A 20,097-nucleotide genomic window follows, 5' to 3' on the forward strand; every position below is an offset into this window, starting at 1 on the left:
CCAAGTGCAATTTGGTGAAGGTTGCGAGTGCTGTGGCTGCAGAAATAGCTTCTGTTCTGCCCTCAATGGCAATGACAATCTGTGATCCCTCTGGACAGCCTGGTTAAAGCCAGATATTGATTTATGTTGCAGAAACCATTCTTAGCTCACAGCATCCAGCCCTTTGCCAGCAGCTTTGTGGTCATACTGCAACAGAACACTGCTGCTGAATGAAGATTCCTATCCCGTGCGTCTCCAGCAGCAAGCAATGCTCAGCTATTCAGCTGCTGCCACTGTATGCACAGCAGTATCAACAGCAAAGATGAATCATTCCCATTTACACCCTCAAGAAGAAGCTGGGCTGGGAGCTTTCACCCCTCTTCATCTTTCCCTTTCCCCCAGGCTCCATCTGACAGATTCTCCTGCCCTCAGCCCACTGGCACTTGGCCATCCCTTGGCAGGGCTCACTTTTGTCCTTTCCCTTCCACCAAGTCCGCAGTGTGTGTTTCACCATTCCAGTAAAACTGGAGACAGTTCTGCCCACCTTCCTGTGCCTTCCTTCCGTTCCCTAAGATTGAGTTACCAGGACAACAAGGACTGGTGGGAGGACAGCACGTGTACAGAGCTCTGCAGGAGTCACCCCTCTGCACATCCCCACTGCAAAAGGTCTTCCAAACAGCAGCTGGACCAGAGGCCTGTGACACAAGGGAGAACCAGCTTGGATCCAATGCCAGACCCCGGGTACAGGGGGCTCTGTGGCACTCTAATACAGCTATATTTCTTTTGGAAACTTTTGGGTGCAAAACTGAAGCTCAAACTCAACTGCTTTAAGCTTTATCCAGCTCTTGAGGCCTCGCAGAGACCAGGATGGGCAGCCACGTCAGCCCCGCTGAGGCTGCTCAGAATATTACAAAGACTGAGTGGGTTATCCATCAGGAAAAGGAAAAAACAACTTAGGAATCTTATCCTGAATTAAACCAAGGAATAAATAAAAGGGAGGAGCAGAGCAACCCCTAGAGCTGGATGTACAGTGCTGCAGATCCCTCCTATCTGAAAACCGCAAAGCGACTCAATATCATCAACTGGCTTAAATGATGAGATGCTGAAGTGCAGCAGTTGAGAACTGCCTCTATCTCATCTTTCAGATGTTTAAGACTTCTGTTCTCTCTATATGCGTTCCAGCGCAGCCATTCTGATTAGTTTTTAAATAGAAAAATAATCTCTCAGAGGAGCTGAGATCACATGGTGCAGCAGCAGCAGACCGGCACGCTGATCTCTGAGCCCTCCCTGCTTCCTTATAGATCTGCTCTCACGCCCGGCTGATGCAAAAGGCTTTTAGAAGTGAATTATTGGGCTACAACAGATCAGCAAAACAGCTCTGCAATGAGCAAACTGTCATGCTGGTTAGCTAAAGAGATCTAAGGAGAAGAAAGTCTCTTTTCTTGCTTGGACCTTCAAAGGAGGACAGGACAGAGTTACCATGGGCTGGACTTTGCATTGCTGTGCTGTATGAACGTTTTGCAGAGCAATCCCTGCTCCTGGCAGAAGTTCTTTTGTTTCCCAAGGTTGGAGTGTTAAATGGGACAAGGATAACTCTTAATTATCAGCTTCTTGCTTACTGTTGGAATTCTACCGGGATAACAAAAATCCTACAACGCATTTTAAACCCATATGCACTTAGTAAAAAAATACATGTAGTGGTCAAATGAGCTGAACTCATTTTGATCTGATGCACTGAGCTGATCCACTCTGACATTGCAAATACAAACCACGCTTGGCATAGAACCTGCAGGTATATGAAGGTATACAAGGTCAGGAACAGCCTTAGTCTTCAGATGATTTGCACGTATGAGGATTGACTTAATGTTACATTTTCAGTAGAATCTCACGCCACAAGGGGGTGAAAAAAGCTGCTGTGTTATTTCCCCTTTATAATAAAGCAACGCTAAAAACTGCAAGCCCTTGTCTGCAATAATGGACAGAAAGATGTAAGCAGGTCCTCACCACCCAATGGTTCAGACAGAACCTGTTAGCTCACAGCCCATTCACACTAAATTACCCATACTCCTATTTATGCCATTAATACAGAAGATCAGGAATGACTATTGATACTGCCCCTCTGGTATATGGCTTCCATATGCATATTAAACAAGCACAACACACCAACACAATGTAAATAATACTAATAAAAGGTGACTTACCTCCACCTTAAGAACTGCACAGCCCCTCAAGAACTCCTGAATATTACCGATGCAATCAGCTTCGTTTTTAGGCTCCAGGCAATACTACAGAACAAAATGCATGGAGACGGTTGCGTTACCTCCCATACAGCCTTGTCAGAGGGCCTGCATGAATATTGACATGTGCGCTTTGTGCTGAATTAGGGAAGCTTCTGGAGGGGGCGGTGGGGGTGGCAGGCAAGCTGTCGAACCAGGAAGAAAGAGCCACTGGAGGAAGTGATGCGTGAGTCGAAATGGTCGGCATCTTGTTTTGAATGTCAACATATGACAATGCCCCAAACGGCAGTGAGAACTGATGACTTTTAAGAACACGGTGTCCTAAACCATCATCTCTAAGCAAAAAAGAGCCAGCAAGGGTGATTTCTAGCAAAATTAATAAATAAATGGCTGCTGTCTTACAGAGGACATTTAAATTGAATTCAATAGCTTCTCTGTGCTGCCATTTCCCATCTCTCGGACTCCTTCCCTTTTCCTCACCTGCAGTTACCCTGCACGCTGTTGGGCCATATGAACACACACCTCAGGGAGCTGACAGGAGGGGCTGACATGGCTTTGCTACCAATTGCTGGACATGCAATAGCTCAAGCACTGGACTATAAGGTTTACCTACTCCCAACCTACTTCCCAACTGGCTGTATATCTTACAGGTAGGTCTGAAAGCATGTATTTATACTGCTGTAATTCGTGCTATTGACGTAAATACAAACTGCATAACTTATTCAAAACCAGGACGTTTCCAACTCTGGTAGGCCCAGTATTTCCTGCCACCACATGAACATGTGTTACCTCAGCCAACTGCAGCCCTTTTGTGGTCATTTTTCTGGATGGCAAGAGAAAAAAGAAATCAACAAACTAAACCTAAGCTGCATTTTGCCCTCAGCTGGAACTAGTAATGTTCACGTTAATCATGAGTGCTTACACAGCTTACCAATGAGAAGCATATCCCAGACTGACCCGCAGTGTTACAGAGCAGCACACCAGTTTCAGGCCGGCAAAACACATCTTGCAGCATTTACCTTTTCTGCAGATCCCGGAAGGAGCCGATGGATGAGTTTGCAGAGCACGGTCCCATCCTTCAGAGCAGCTTTCAGGAACTCCTCTGGATCATCAACTATTTTCTTCGGGGAGTTGAGAACTCCTAAGGAAATGAGCCACGTTACCACTTGCTCTTCTGGATTCATTGCTGTCCCTCTGCCCCCCGCGCGGTTCCGTGCTGCAGCTTGTGCTAACCCACATCCGTGATGACATCTTCCTGCCCCTTTTTGCTGGTTGCACGGCTCAAATGTGAAACTTTCTTTTCTTAGCTCAGCACCAAAGCTTAGAAATCAGAACTACAGCGATTGTAAGCTGCCTTTTTGTGGTAGTTATAGGATCCAATCTTTAAGAATTCAGTCTTATTTGAGGGGTAAGGAGAAAGAGAATGGTAAAAGGAGAAACTACATGCAGTAAACCTGGATGGCTGTCTTTGCTTTCCAGGTCTTGTGGTTGGTATTTCTGACCTCTAGCACAATGGATGCTGTGTGAAAATCCTGGTAACACAAAGCAGGAGCCAGCGCGAATGGTAGAGCAGCCTGAAGCTACATCGCAGACCTCACTGCCATCTGCTAACAATGCATCTACAGCAACCCGTATGTGTGCTAAATGTTTCAGATTTATGACTAATTACAAGACTCTTCAAGGCTTTTTCCCCCCCCACTTCTTGTGAGCGCTGCTGTCTGTAGAAACAAGTACTGGCAGTTCCACGTTCACAGCTTAGGTTTCCTTTTCCCATATGTTCATTCTTCTACTGGGGTCAACGTACATGCCTTGAACAATGCATGTCAATAAAAGGCACTTCAGTCATCTACTCAGAACCGAACAGCTTCCAACCTGCAGAGATGTATCTCAGTAGAGGGAAGATGACAAACTTGCCTCACCAGGCAGCGTTACAAACCTGAACACAATACTTCACAGGTTGCGTCCTCCAAAGCAAACCGTTTTTACCCCTGGTAGATGGGCAGTTCTAGAGATTGATGCCTACTTTGCACACAGCTATTGCAGCCAAGCACATACCAGGCTAATGGTTTCAACTACTACTAAATGAAAAAGATTTCCCATATCTTGAGCACTTCCCAAGAGTTCAGAAAAATCACCTCTTACATATGCAGAAAAGCTCCAAATTTATACTTCTGATGAGCCACCTCAAATCCAATTCATACATTTCAGAAGAGCATCAGGAACCAACTACAGAAATCTTCCAGTTCATTCATCCACCCTCACAGAAATACACCAAGACCAAACGTAACAATAAACCACCACTTCAGAATACTGGTCAGCAACCATTTCTTCCAAGAAATAAGAATTTATTTCAAACAAACAATTATTTTATTTGACAGCTTATTTATTAACGCTGAAAAATATTGCAGTTTTATCCACTCATAGGATCTGCAATTTTTAGCTCAAGTTTAAAGTGAATCTCTTAATCCAAAAAACAGACATTAATTTTAAGACCTTGAAAGGGTACACATGCTTTTATTCATTAGTTACTGAAAAACTGAGAGCTGTTTTAAGTTTGTCTATTGTAGAAGTAGTATTCATTTTAGAAGCCTTACCTAAGCACCTCTGCCATTCTGGTTGGTTTTCTTTATCAAATACTCACACCTGAGCATTACTCTCTGGCACAGACGGGATAAAAATGCATCAAAACCAAGGCAGCATTTTGAAGAAAACCTCTCGTTTCTATGGAATTCACTTGTTAGGATGTGCGCTGCTGGCACCTGCTGGAGCTTTCTAAGAACCCAGCACACATAACAACATTCATCTTTCTGGTAACTTATCACTTATACTGACTCAGTGCATCAATACTTTTTTCTTCTCATCCAGAAGGCTTGGACATAGGAAACTTTCAAGCAACAATACTGTAAAACTCCGTCTGGTTTCTTGGTGAGGAAGAATTTGGAGCTATTTAGTCCTCTACATTTTAGAGGACTGTAACTCACTTTCCTATACCTGGCTCTTCTTTTAGGAAAGAGGAAAAGCAGTGCGTGTAAAGAAGAACCCTGAGTGTTTTTCTGCTGCAGAATTTACTGATGCATGTTTACTGCATAAAAATAAGACTCCCAGCTCTTGAAAGATGTAAGTTACAGGAGACAACTGATTTTCATCTAAGAAATACTTAGATATAAAAGATCAGATGGGCTACTTTCAAAGAAAATTCCTTAAATTGTAACACAACTCTGAAACAAATACTGGGTGACACCACGCTCAAAAGTCGACTTTGGCCAGCTGCATTTTGTTGTTCTTCTATTTTCCAGTGTATATCCACTGCTGCACTGCCTTCTTCTTGTCTGAAAGAAAGGAAATTCAACTTAGTATGCTCTCAAAAAGCACAAAGCAGACAAAGTCACATCACCAAGTTGTTGCTGCATACACAGCAAATGTATTTTGGCTATTTCCAAACTGTCCCAAGAGTAAAAAAATACATCAGGTTTATCTTTAATAATTCCAACACAGTCTAATAAGCACCTGTAAGTGATAAAACAAATCTAGTAAACTGATAAAGATCTTCACTTTCAAAGAGAGAGATTTTCACTTGCCAGGACTAATTAATTTCCCACTTCCCAGAGAAGAGATGGAGAGAATTAACAACAACATGGCATATAAATACCAAAAGAAATTGACAACATTTTGACACAATCTGTATGATGATTTGGTAAGACCTTTTACTGTCACCTAGGATGCTGCATGTTAAAGATAGTGAATCACCTTTTAGTTAGCAAGACTAATGGTCTGGATGGACCAGCCTCAAACTTTAAAGACTGATGCCTACTAATTTTGTTGTAGGTGGAGGAAGAGTTTATTTTCAAGACTTATTTCCTGACTCCACCTCAGTGCCCTATTACTGATGCCGGTGCTTTTGCCATGAAAAACATGGTTCAGTGTCACTTCCAGAAGGATTTGTGATTTAAACACTTGAACATTCAAGAGCACCACAAAGATGAGGAAATTCTTTGAATAATAACACCAAAATAGAAGGCTGGTGAGTTAGCAGCTTTTACTTAACTATATATTTTATCAGCCTCAGAACAGAAACTACAGATGATGCTTCTGTATGTCACACCATCACAGAACCATCTGGACTGGAGAAGACCTTCGAGATCATTGAGCCCAACCATGAACATGATCTACTGGGTCCCATCACTGTACTATGCCCTTTATTGATCTGAAATAAAATCCAGTACCCTGAGATAAAGCAGGAACTTGGCAGGAATACGTACAAAGTATTCATGGTATGTTCTGACAAAAGCACTGCACATAGCAAAAAGCTGTAAGCAAACTGAGATTATAACATCACACGGTGCGCAACAGAACCTATCTCCTTTATCCAAGACAGATCTAACCTAAAATCAAACACGATTAGTCAGATGAACCACAGTATCAACTGTAGCATTTTCTTTTCACCTTTTGAAAACCTGGATCTCAAAAGTACTTTAAAGTAGCAGCAGTAAGTGGGAAGTATACAATTTAATCTGAAGACCCTTGCTGTTACTCCAATCCAGATGTTTTGGTCTTATTTTATGAAGAATCTTAGACTAAGTATGGTGCATTCATACTCAAATGCACTTTATGCATTTTATGATCACTGGTTCCCCAAGTGGACCATTTCTTTTAGGAGGAAGTCACTCACCGAAATTCCTAACTTGGCAATTGAAAGCCCTGCTTAGATTTGCTCCTCCAAATTTTGCTTTCAGAGTTGAAAGAATTATTTCAGCCACTAAGGATGTCCACCCCAATACAGATCCATCAAAAATCTTCTACAGAACTACTACAAAAATACAGTAATTACCTCATCTATCAGTACAGGCATCACTCATCTCTGCCACCAAACCAGACGGATCTGCTTTACTTCAGAAGCATCTTCCAGAAGTTATCATCCTGTAATCAAAATAAAGCAAGCTGAGAAAAATACATTTTACAGCACGAGTCAATCTATAGTGCTTCCCCCCATTTCAAGAGTCACAAGCTTGGGTTTGCAGATTAGTCTGTTTCAAGTTTTACTACTTCTCTTTAAAGTGGTGGAGGATTCACTGGTCTGGAATGGACTGGAATGACTTAGTGACTGGTTGCATGGCTTATGGATTCTCATTCCTTTTCAATGGTGCACTGCCACGTTAAATCCATAAGTTGAATGACAAAACGTACTGAGGACTAAACAGAAGTAAAAAGCTTTGGTTTTGCTTTTAGTTGGAGGTCTTCACGTATACTACATTCAAGAGCATCATTTGAACTTCATGGCTTTACCTGAGTCATAACTTGTCACAGGTTCTGCCACATGTACCAGGTATTCCTGTAACGCTGTGTCAAAACTGAACAGTCAGGCATCCAACTAAATGTCAAGTTTGCAATGGCTTGCTTCAAACTCCCAATAGCTGAGATGGCATCTGTCAATCTAAATCAATTCCTGACTTCACAAGTCTTTTAATTTTCTTAAAATAACAGTACACGCAGTCTGTTTGAGCATCTTCAACGAAAGATACTGGGCACAAAATACCCCCTCCCAACCCTACTTCACAGTATTCTGTCTACAGCGAGCTGCATTCTTATGTTTAGATTCAAAACTGGTGCCATAAACGCTTTTATCCAAGAAGAAATGTTGAATTTTGAGAACTTCTAATGTATTGAAGTATTTCATTTCCTTATTTTTTTAAAATCTAGACAGCACTTCCATTGCCATGACGTGCAGCTGGTTTTACCGTACTAGAGGAAGAAACTTGGTTCAATTTTGACTTAGACTGAAAAACTAGTTTGCTTTGCTTACCATCTTTGCTGTTTCACAGGCATTTGTTGCTTTAAATCAGCTGTGGAATGCTGAAAGTTTCACTTGTTTTTAGGAAGCCATAAGCCTTTGAGAAGTTGGAGAGAAAGACTTCTTTGCTTATCTTATTTTCTCCTTTGGAATCAAAGATGTTCCTTTAAAAGTGAAACACTACAGAGTTGCAAAAATTTGAAACAGTATGAGTAAGCATGGCTTGGTAGCTTCTTTGATGAATTGGTCAAACTTTTTTATTATTTTTTTTTCTTTTTTTTTTTTTTAAACAGTATACTGTAGCTGACTTACATGTATGTACATGGTTCATTTGATGGGGAGAACTTTTTCAACTCCCCCCAAAGCAGGAGAAAGGCAAAAAAATTAGTATTATCCACATGTTTTTTCCAGGTGGAGTGACCTTTTTTTTTTTTTTTTAAAACACAAGATCTGAAGGCATTTTCTACTGGGAACATTGACTTCAGGGAACACTGACTTGAAATTCTAGACAAAAATGAATGTTTTTGTGGAACATCCCCACCACCCTCCACATCACAAACAACACTTTAAGAACGAGATGCTGAACATGTAGAACAATCCAGCTCCATATTAGATAGTTGGATGTCGTGTGGAAGAGCTTAAGTACTGCTTGTTCCGTTCACGAGGAAAGTCAGATGGGAATTGTGCCATTTCAGGGAAACTTTACTTTGGAAATTACAACACTAGTACACAGCTCAAACTTTATACATTTAACATCTGCCTTTTGAAAGAAATGTTAACAATTCTGAAATGAAATTAAACACTGGTTTAAATTTTCTTCACAAAAGCATAGAAGTCACGGAGGGGAAAACTTAACAGGCAACAATAAAAAAAAAAGGTAAAAACAACTTTTCCTTTTAGTAGTCCTCTGGTAGTAAAGATAGAACTTCACTTTTTTGTTTTTTTTTGTTTTGTTTTTTTTTTTTTACTTTGTTTGAAAAGTAATGTCTTGGTCCAAAAAAAAAGTTAAGAGTGTTTTTAGTATCTGCTTCTGCCTCCACCTCTGTCAGATCTGCTTCCGCCACGGCCACCACCTCTGGGTGCTCCGCGGCTTGAACTACTGTATGAATCACGAGGAGGTGGATAGCCCCTTTCCATGGATGGGGGAAGACCCCTGTCTTGTCTTCCAACACGATCACGGCCACTTGAGTAGACATCACTTCTGCTGCTTGAGTAACTTTCTCGGCTTCCATATCCATCACGTGTGCTGCCGTAATCATCATATCGACTGCTTCCACCATAAGATGGCGGGGGCCCTCGTGCAGGTGGAGCACTACGTGAGTTACCTGCAGGGTCAATGGTCAGGTAATATGGCAACACCATAAGTTATATAAACAATTTCAATTTGAATTTACAGAATTGCTGTATTAAATGTTTACTTTTACTCTTTTGTATGCATTGAGATGTTCTTTATATAATCTGCTATGTTAACAGCATTTTAAGTGGGAATTGCGATCAGGCAGTGAGTAGATTTAATAGACTCTGAAGGAATGAAGACGGTGTTTATTCAGGCAGGCTCTTTACTGGGTACTCCAGAACAGCTTGTTATTTTAGAGAAGAAACTCAGCCACATTTTCCAGAGATAGCTGCAATTCTGAATTGTAGATTTTGCTTCTTTAACTTACAGCTTAACAATGTGTTCAAATGATAACCAACAACTACACTTTCACTGTAGGGGAAAAAAAAGTACCACTTCTCTCTAAAACACGATCACAACCCAGTACAAGTCAGACTTCATGCGACCCGTACAAATTAATACATGATCCTCAAAATGGATTCTTACCATAACTCTCATATGAATCTCTGTAGGAACCTCCACTTGGATGATCTGAGTAGTCTCTGTCACGTCCACCACCATATCCGTCACGATCGCTGTAAGAGGAAAGACTACTGAGACTTAGTACAAATCAGTCAGATCACAGCAGAAGTAAAAGACACAGACAAAAATCCAGTAGTAGATACCTATAGCCCCGAGAGGGGTATTCATCACGTGAGCTGGAATGACCATAGTCACGATATGCATAGTCACGTGGAGGTGGTGCGTAGTCCCGTGTGTCCCTGGAGCTGGGGTAATCTCTGCTCGAGTACCTACAACAAACAAGAACTCAGTTATGTCACAGTAATCAAGGATCAAAATCCTCTGAAGAATGATAAATATTGAGCCAATCTAAATCGTTAAGAAAAATTACCCGTCTTTAGTGCTGTAGCCATCATCTCTTGGAGACATGTAGACATCTCTTCGTGATGGCATTGGTTCTCTGCGTGGAGGACCACCATAACTGTCTCTTCCACGTGACACAGGAGCTTAAAGAGAAGAGTTATAATACAGTTAGCACTTAACCACACAGAAGACTTGAGGCAATTACTACTTAATGGTTCATAGAGACTTAAAAGCATCACCTGTAGCCTACATTCACAATACTTTTCTGCTTACGAAGTCTTAAAGCAGCATTAAAAGACACACAACAGATCACACACCAGTTATACTGGTGGGTATAACAGCTGAGACTGTTTATGACAAGAACTAATAGATAAACCAACAAGTCCATGCTAGGTTTAACTTCAAAAAAAACCACCACCAACAAAAAAAACCAAAAACCCAACAATACTTGTCATCAGTTTCTGACAAGTAAGGTATTACAAGATAACAAAGCAATTTAACAAGTCCTTACCTCTTCCTCCCATGCTACTGCTACGCACTGGTCCCGAAGGTGCGGATCTTTTAGGTGGAGGGCCTCCACTTCGTGGAGGTGGACCTCTCTTCATGGGAAGTGGACCTCGAGAAGACCCTAGAAGATAAGCCACGTAGCAACTTGTTATTTCTGTAGTACTTACCCGTACGTCCCTAACATCTCAACTTCAGTAATCTAACTGATATTACCGCTACTGTGTGACCAACAGTAAACCTCTACTATTAGACCTTAAAAATACCTTCCTCTTGTTTTTTTCAGTTGCCACTAGTTGCTACTGGCAGAATTGAGAGCATGCCAAATAAACCTTCTTCACAGTTTAAATTCCTGTTAAGAACTGTCTTATAGAAGTAATCTAAAAGCCACAGTGTGTGCTGCAAAGGAGAAAGAAAACTCTGATCTGTCATCAGTCTTGGGCTAAATGCTCAAGTTACTGTCTTCAGAAGACAAAAGCCACCTGGGAAGATTCACTACAGAAGATCCTACATAAAGAGGGAACAGAGATACTGTAGGACGTACTAAGTAGACTTTCCAAGAATAGAGTTTTCAGTATTTTCAGAGGCTTTTTTTTCTCTGCACTACAGCTTTTGCTGTTATAACTCACGTGCTGCTTTAAGTAACTGCTTTAATACTGAAAAATTGCTGAATAAATAGGTATTATCTAAATTAAAGTACATCCGGTATCGAGCTGTGTACTATCCTTCCATTTCAGAGAGCTTCAACTCAAAACAGTGTCACGAACAACATTTAGCTTTCCTCATTGTCACTGTGACCCCAAAGGATCAATTATTTAAACAGCAACAGTTTAGTGAGTTTAGTCCTCTTGCTAATAAGAGCAGAAAGCGCTTCCCTTACCCTGATGGATGAGAACCACTTTTTCACCTTGAATACAAGAAAGCTTCCTTTCTCACGTGCAGGGCAGGAGTTTTGTTTCTTTCATAGCCAAAAGTCAAGTAGAGTGTTAGATGTATGTAGAAGGGAATCTTCACATTTGAAAGCCTTTTTCGTAAGGTGTACTTGCCTAATCAAAAATTTGACTCAACTGCCGAGATTCTATTTCATGATTTTAATAATGAACAAGGAGTGCACTAGTCAGCTGTTTGACTTTTTCCAGTAGGATTATTGTCATCTTCCAATGGGATTGTCTTGTATGTTGTCCAAGTATATAATGAGATAGGTAAATACATACCCAAGTGACTCCCTCTTGAAGGTGGTCCTCTCGCTCCACTTCCGCCTCTTCCACCTCTAAGGCCCCTGGGAGGACCTCTGCTTCGTGGAGGGGGTGGTGGCCCACGCCTACCACCACTTTCAAAGGATGGCTTGGTTGCTTGTTCCACTTTAATTGCTTTCCCATCTAATGACTAAAGAAGAAGCTGCTTTACTTATTGCTCAGTCACGTTTGTATTTCTTAAATTAAGCCCTTCTTGCTTCACTATTATAGGGCTTCCATATTATAAAGTTAGAGCAACTCTAGAACAGATTGAGTCTTCAGTATTAGTCCCCACGTACTCAGCAGCATGTTTGGCCTAACTTCATTCTTGTGGTATTGATGGAAAAAATACAGAGCAGCATCAGAAAGCATTTTGTCAAAATAAAAGTGTCCAATGACTACGGCAGCCCCATGTCATTTATTCCGTAAATGAAATATGATTTATGAGCTCCAATTTACTTCCAATTGCCACGGACTTTTGCACCGAAACTGACTGCACCAGTAGTTACAGGATTAAGCTGAAGGTATGTTAGCTTCAGTTGGGGTTTCTGGCAATGGGGAGGCCGTTTTAAGTACATTTTCTTGACGTCCTGATTAAACGGTGATCACTGAAGTATTTAGAAGTAATTTCAGCATCTACAAAGCAGACTGAGTATGGTAATTCAGACCTTTTCTACTGTTTCAAGGTGAGTTTTCAAAAAAAAAAAAAAAAAGAGGTGACCGACACCATTTACTGTATTACTTGCTTTTCTAGAGTGGACTTTTTCTTTTTTAGTGCATGCTTTTTCTGGAGCACAGACCTGCATTAACAGGAACTCCACAGACAGCTACTATGCCTCAAATATGAACATGCATTAAAACATACTCTGTAACTCAGTAAGTGTATCCATTGCATCCTCTTTCAGAGGACACATATTTGGTCAGAAGAGCAGAGTCAAGATTAAGCTCTACTGAAATTAGTGCACTGCACATCTTCATTGGCAAATGCAGCTCACTCAACTTTTTGTAAGCTAATATTCATAACAACTAATGCCTAAGAGTGTTGTTAATTGCACATTACTACAATAAAAGAAGAAAACTGCTGATAAGTGTCTCACTCTAAGCTGCTGGTGGTTGTTTATTGAGGTAAAACTTAAATTTCTTCCCTCTCCAATGAAATCTGCCCCTTACTGAAATCATCCACTCCAGCAGAAGATGCATTCCACCACCATACAGAGCTGTAGCTACTACTGAAAAATTGAAAGTGGATATCCAAAGGTTTGACTCAATCCTTGTTGAGAAAAAAATAAACATTAGCAAGGTAACACTGGTCTTGGTTTTGACTTAGTTTACGTAGTTTCTCAATGACATTTGGCATGACAAGCTCAGAACATTCCAGGAGCACACATTAACACTGCTAATCACTGGAACTTAAAACTGTTAATATCTCATACCTAGGGAATGACAATGGGAAATCACAATGGGAAAGGAAGGCTTAAAGCCTTAAGTTTTGCTACCATGATAGCAGCTGCAGACAACTAACAATGTTGAATTTTTGAGCCCAAATATCATCCCTTCCTACTTGCAGGGGCTCTGAATGCATGGATGTAGAAGTTGAACTTCGTGGTTTTTTAAATCTTTTTTTAAATCTTTTTTTGATTGAACACAGAAGGCATTCTTAATAATTTCTATTCCTTATTTTCTTCTGCCTTGCACTTATGTACATTACTGAGGCAAAACATAGGTCTCCTTTGCAACTGCTTTCAAGCAGTCTGATTTGCATCTAATGTCCAAGATCTTTCTGCTGCTGTTAACCACAAGGTACTTGTTTTAAAATACGATAAACTTGAAAAGGGAAAACCATCTTCTTTTATATGTTTTTCAGTCAAATGAAAAGAACTCATCTTACTGATGAGACAGAATTCAGACAAGTCATCTCAGAGCAAGAAATTTTCAATGGGCCCAAAACATCAGCTGTCAAAACAAGCACCCATTAGTTGGTGTTTATAATCTTGATTCCAAGTGTTACACTAGCATTTTTAGTATGATATGGGCACAGTTTTGTAGCATTACCTTGGTGCTAAAAAATCAATTCTACTATGTATGCTCATTTAAGGACAGCAGTAGATTTGCAACCACAATTAAAAAAATTCCTGCATGTGTGATGAACAATCTATACGGTTTTGTTCTGTGTCCAGGGAACCTCAAGCAAACAATTAGAGAACTGTCCGCATTGCAAAACAGAGGTTAAATGAAGTGTTATTTGGAAAGTTTGAGTAGCCGTTATTCAAATATTCCAAAGAAGCTTGCATGAACCAGCAGCCTATGACCATGCTGGTGTTTCCCCTCCAATAGACCATTTTACTGTTGATGCTGCTGCAATTCCACCACTATTTCTGTGTGTTTCTTGTCAACGCACAATGAACATTTCTTATCAAATACATGAAAGAACTGAAGATCATTTTCTGTTAAGCTGAGTTTTTCTGTATTATACCACTTCTTCACATGAAGATTTGGAAATAAGTTTGCTCATTAGAGGATGGTCATCTTCTGTAGCAGATATAGTAGTATTCACTTCCAACCTCTCCACATGCTCCAATTGGCTTGACAGGTCTTCAACTGGGAAAGCAGAATGCTTCAAATGGAACTTCATCTTTGGCTTGATGCAGATGTTTCTTCTGAAGTCACATTCTCTTTAATTATAGATTTTTTGTACTCAGGACTTCAAATACGAACAACAGAACAGCTTAACAGTTAGTATGTTCACTACAGACTTGGAGTATTCCCTTGTACTTAGACAAGAAAGTACACTTTATGACATGAGGATGATGACTTCGCTACCTTGCAATTAAGATTTTTTCTAAAGAACATGCTGTAAAGTAGTTTAATATTTATATTGTGCCATTCAGGCTATAACTGATCCAATTTTGCAGAGAAAGTAATTTGAGAAATTCCCCTTCCCCCCAAGCCATTATCTCCTGACCTCCTTCCTCAGGACTAAAATTATCAACAAGCAAGGTGAGACTAGTTTATGCCTGTTCCACTTTGGAATGCAACATATTTAACCCCATTTCTTCTCCCAGCTCCAGCAAGTTAAGGTATGTTCTTATGTTCTTGCAGAATTCATCCAATTCAGCCTCTTCTGCTGGCTGCAACTTTGAATTTCTTTGGAATGACAGAATGAGCTACACATTGCCCATACATCACCTGTTTCCCCTTGGCTAGGCAGGTCAAGTTTCTCATTACAGGCTGCTTGAGTTTCTGCTGTTGCATCCTTCAAAATGCCTGGATTTTTCATGAGCACTCCATCACTTCCAAACAGTCAGAAAAACTCCTGTTTTGGTCAGATTAGAATGAATTCCTCCCACAGGATGCCGCAAGCATCACTCCTCTTCAGACACAGAATGCAGTCTTTTTGAAGTATCAGCATCACTTATTGTCCAGAAGGCTTTCTGATGAAGTAGTTGTGGATGTGAAAGATGGTTGCAAGGCACTAAATCAAGCTAGATAGGTAAAGAATTGGAACTATACACAGCTACACTTGCAGGCTTACACTGAAGGCCATTGTTGGCCAAATTTTAATATGTTGTTTTCAAACACTGCGGTTCAAATTTCAAAAGACGATGGATTTGCAGCTCTAGACACAAGCCACGACAATGATCACCCACAAGTCAGTACTTCCTAGTTCTCAAGGGATCCAGACGGTGCGTTCCAAAATATAAACTCATTTAGCTACTTCACCAATCATTACTTTCATGAATGTTTCCAGTGTGAATATATATACAACAGCTGATTATTTTCAGAGTGATTTTCATTTAAATTCTGCACTCCACAAGCAGTTCTTTGTGTTGGGGACTGGACTCCTTTCAGTCCAACAGGTTGTTACTGGTGCTTGAAGTTAATCTATGCAGGGGTTCAAATGAATTATTAACTCACAGGAAATCAGGATTTTGAAACTGTAGTGAACAGGTCTTCAGAACTGTAGTAAGCTACGCAATGGAGATAGACGCAGTAACAGACACACCTTTAGGGATATTTGAACTGGTATAGAAAGAACATTACCTGACTTGTCACTGTCCATGTTAAGAAAAATGACTAGTTAGAGAAGAAGGCTCCATACAGAGTGATGCTAATCATCACCAGATTGTCCTCAAGAACCCAGAAACTAAGCAGCACACACAGCAGAAAGTCTGCTATAACACAAAACAAGGAATAACTAAGTATAACTACACAAATCATCTGTGAACACTACAAACTCATTTCCTTATTCTGTAAGTGCAAATATTCACTATGATTTACTTATGGACTATACTAATTGAAAGAAAATAGTCATTACTTTGTACTAACATATCAAAAGCTGAAGTGTTATTCAGTCATTCTAAATAGAGGCTTTCTTAACTTTCCAAGAGATGCTGTTAGCAGAAAGCCCAATTCAGCATGATCTTTACAACTGATCTCTTCCAATTACACATGACAGACAGAGTCTGAAATTCAAGTCAATGGACATGACCATCTAAAGAGAGCATTTATTTGAAAATTGCTGTTGAACACTTACTCACAAACTCACATTCAGCTTTTCAAACACACGGTGAAGCAAAATTAGATCACAATAACCAACATTCCTCCAACAAGCTATTCTGATGCCAATCTCAAACTCTGCCCCAAATTCAGAGATTTGGTTTCCTTTTTAAAGATTTAATATGTATTAGTTATTTAGTACATATTTTCTTTAAGTTGTGTAGTTCTGTTGCAGGTTATAAACAAATTCAATTGCTGGACAACTGCAGAACAGCTTCACTGTAATTGGCAAGAAGTGTCACATACACACCACACATAAGGATACCTACAAATTAATGTATCAACACCACAGTGTAGCAAAGTCACATCAAACCCATATTAGGGAAAACACTCAATAGTTTTCAGGCAAGACATTTCCCTAAAAACATGACTTAGGCAGTACTGTGTTCAGGTACAGTAAAAACAAAAGCATCATAAGAGGCATGCAAGAGTGAAAAGCCGTCTACCAGAAAGCTCTCCATCACCAATTAAGTAATTAAATGACAGCCAGGCTTCACCTTCTGCTGTCAAATCCAGAATCAGAGGAAAGCTATTCCTACTTCATGGAGACAAGAGGAAGTAAAGTCATCCTGCCAAATTTAACACCGTGACTTGTCTCCACAATCTTTCAATTGTCCTTCCATCATCTTTCCAAGTCTTACTATGAGTTAATTTAACTCCATAGAGCAGTATTTTTGGTTAGCAGCAACAACGAAGCACATCTCAATTCCTACCTTTCCATTCATGTCTCTGGCAGCATCTTTAGCATCTGCTGGACTCTCAAACGTTACAAAAGCAAACCCTCTGGACTTGTTGGTTTCACGATCTTTCATCAGGAGGACTGCAGTGGAAATAAAACCACGTTATCCACTTCTGTAACTAGTTGCAATTCCTTAACCCTTATTTAACCTGTAAACTCAGAACTTCTTAGAGAACATGATCATTTCATAAGATCAACGTTGTAAGAGTCATCACAGCTGTTTTCTGCTGTTTTTAACTTTAAAACGGCAAGACTATTCTTTGTTTTTTACCTTCCACAATGCGTCCATATTTGCCAAATACAGCCTCAAGGGCTTTCTCATTGGTCTCTGTGTTCAGGCCTCCGATGAACAGTTTCCCAGGACGATCTGCTTCAACCATTTTGACGATACAAAAGACCTACAAAAGCACACAGTCGTCATTGACAAAACATTAGAATGAAGCAGACTGTTAGACAATCCCATGGAATATTCACTCTTCCTCAAATTCAAGCCCAATTTCTTTGAACAAGATGCCAAAGAAGAGACGTTAAACATAACTGGGAATAGAATAACTACGAGTTGAAGCAGTCATTTCCAGTAGAAAAGAGTCAACCCCAAGAAACAAAGCAAGGCTCTGATGAGATCTTTGATGCTAGAACTGACGCCTACCTGTGTGACATGGTGTAGGGAGCCTGCTTTGGCAGGGGGGTTGGACTCGATGATCTCTAGAGGTCCCTTCCAACCCTTACAATTCTGTGATTCTGTGAAGGTGGTAAACACTGAAAAGCTGAGCTTACTGCATTTTTGCCCTCGATGGTAATACAAGCACTCAATAATACAAGCACTCAATAGCTCTCACTCCTGTCACAGATTTTTTTTCCCAGTAAATACAACGTTTTTGCTTTTATCTTAACATTATTTAAGCTTAAAGTCAGGTAGGCCAACACTTCAAATTAACTCCAATCTTTCATGCTATTCTAATTACATAGACACTATGTCAAAGCCGAGGCCTGCACAACACTGAATGGATAGCAGACCGAGCCTGAAGCCCAACACGGCTCAGAGGAGCGGGACAAGACCAGCCGGACACAGCTCCCCGGCACAAAGAGCCTCTACAAGGCGCTGCCGGATGCCGGGCCGCCCCGATCGCGCAGGCGGCCAAGCGGCGACCGCCTTCCTCTGAGCCTCGCGAAGCGGCGCGCGGGGCAGGGCAGGGAGAACAAGAAGGGGGCGCCGGACCCTCCGCGTTTTCTATACACCTCTACAAAATGGCGGCCACATCTGGCAGGGCCTGCTTTCCCTCCCGGCGCCAGATGAATGCCTCGGCTCAAAGCAGATCGCCCCAAGCCTCGCACCGGGCCCTCTGCCCTGGCAGCCGCCGTCCCTTTGTGCTCCCCGAGGCACAGGAGCCCACGCGGTGGGAGCACGCCGAGAAACCCCCGCACCTAAAATGGCGGCCGAGCGCCTCTCGCACCGGAGCCCCCCGGCGCCCCGCCACAGCCAGCCCCGTTACCCACACGTGGGCCGGCGGGCACGGAGGGAAGGCGGCGGGACGGACTCCACCTCGCCTCGCCCCAGGGCCGCAGCGACGAGCGGAGCGCAGCTCCTCACTGCGAGCAGAGCCTTTCATCGCAATTCGCTTCCCACATCCAGCCCTCACTTGACAGGGCCCCGTTTCCCCATCCCTAAAGACCCCGGGCCTGCTCGGCTCGGCTCGCAGCACTCACCTCCACTCCCACCCTGCCGCTACTGCGCAATGGGAGCGAACAAAGGAGCCGCGGCTCTTTATAGCGCTGACGTCACCGCCGGCTGGGGACCCGGATGTAAGCGGCGCGGAGCCCAGCAGGGGGAGGCTTCCTTCACAGTGTCTTCATTACACCAGTCAAAACCTTAGTTCCATATGAACTAGAGCAGGGTGTTAAGGTCCGTTGCACAGCTTATATCACACACTGTCTTGTTCCAAGTTCAATAAGACAAATCATTTTCCAAGCCTGAATAATATATTTCAGTTCTAATGCTTCTTTTTTTTTTTCTTTAATGAAGGTTTTTTTTTGGTAGCTTTCACCTATATCATCACACATTAACCACATGAAGTCTAACAATATATTTAAACCCACAGTGCAAATCCAGAGGGACTTTGGACCTTTATTGTAACACACTTGAGCATCTTCATCAGCCATATAGGCTTTTTACCATCATACTTGGGCTTTCAACTGGATAAGGGGATCAGGAGAGCCCTAGTGAATGCATAAACAATCTGGTCACGTACAACTCATTTGTGTGGGGTTTTGTTTTCATATTTAGAAAAGCAGGACAAAAAGCGTAGAAAAATCACAGAAATAGATCTGCACGTACGGCAGCGAATCAAATAAGCCTAAAACAAATGATAAAGCATAAAATACATGTCTCCCAAATGTCTAAGCAGGGAAGGAATTAGAAGCGCATCAGGAAATGCAATCAGAAGGGATAAAAAAGGAATGTAATTCCCTCCAGAAATATAGGGGAAAAAAAACTAATAACCAAAAAGATCGGTTTAATACTTCCATGACAAAGAGCAATTTTCTGGGCAGCTGTCCCTTGGTGGGTATTTATAGAAATTCAGCGTTTTTACTTCATAAAGCCTTCATTCAGGCTACAGGGGAGCAGAGCAGCCGTTCTTGCTGGCACTTGATGTGTGACCCCCACTTATGGGGGGTTATTTTCACTCTTTATACTTTGTCGGTTCTTTCTAAGCCGCCACTCCACAATGCACATCTCCCAGTCTAACTGTGGACCCTAAGTTGGATCACAACTCCCTCAGCTATAACGGGAGCTGCCTGACGTACCAACTCAGGTTCAGCTGAGAAAGCACAAGAGATAAGCACTTATACTTCTCCTT

At 41.4% G+C, this 20,097-nt stretch overlaps 2 protein-coding genes and 1 non-coding gene across 18 annotated transcripts in view; all 3 read right to left on the bottom strand.

The window, feature by feature from the left end:
• Positions 1-3,987, bottom strand: part of ARHGEF6 (Rac/Cdc42 guanine nucleotide exchange factor 6) — a 30,613-nt gene extending 26,626 nt beyond the window's left edge. For all 8 annotated transcript variants that reach the window (XR_014945640.1, XR_014945639.1, XM_085546112.1 and 5 more), the window contains exons 1-2: positions 3,236-3,987; positions 2,181-2,264 (exon numbers count right to left, since the gene is read on the bottom strand). Coding sequence is in view for 6 of the 8 variants with exons in the window: in XM_085546112.1 (XP_085402238.1) it covers positions 2,181-2,264; positions 3,236-3,400 (249 nt within the window). In the remaining 2 variants the exon portion in view is untranslated. The remainder of the gene's footprint in view (positions 1-2,180; positions 2,265-3,235) is intronic.
• Positions 3,988-4,540: 553 nt separating this feature from the next.
• RBMX (RNA binding motif protein X-linked) lies at positions 4,541-18,980 on the bottom strand. Of its 9 annotated transcripts, none has more exons than XM_015860346.3 (11): positions 18,947-18,980; positions 17,511-17,637; positions 17,214-17,320; positions 11,923-12,094; positions 10,716-10,832; positions 10,233-10,347; positions 10,006-10,131; positions 9,827-9,915; positions 8,017-9,329; positions 7,045-7,133; positions 4,541-5,545 (listed from the first exon to the last, which is right to left on the bottom strand). In XM_015860346.3, the coding sequence occupies exons 2-9, from the start codon at positions 17,617-17,619 to the stop codon at positions 9,022-9,024; spliced, it is 1,143 nt and encodes a 380-aa protein (XP_015715832.1). In that variant the 5' UTR covers positions 17,620-17,637; positions 18,947-18,980; the 3' UTR covers positions 4,541-5,545; positions 7,045-7,133; positions 8,017-9,021. The 9 variants fall into 9 exon arrangements, with proteins under 9 accessions (XP_015715832.1, XP_085402251.1, XP_085402252.1 ...); XM_085546125.1 differs by having other exon boundaries at positions 9,827-9,930; XM_085546126.1 differs by lacking the exon at positions 18,947-18,980 and adding an exon at positions 17,889-17,975.
• On the bottom strand, positions 17,393-17,457 carry LOC116653436 (small nucleolar RNA SNORD61). Its single transcript, XR_004307263.2, has one exon. It is a non-coding gene; the product is annotated as a small nucleolar RNA SNORD61 (small nucleolar RNA).
• Positions 18,981-20,097: the final 1,117 nt, after the last annotated feature.

The sequence above is a fragment of the Coturnix japonica genome, chromosome 4 (genome assembly GCF_054131305.1).
Source record: "Coturnix japonica strain WE chromosome 4, WE-NBRP24, whole genome shotgun sequence".
Lineage (NCBI taxonomy): Eukaryota > Metazoa > Chordata > Aves > Galliformes > Phasianidae > Coturnix > Coturnix japonica.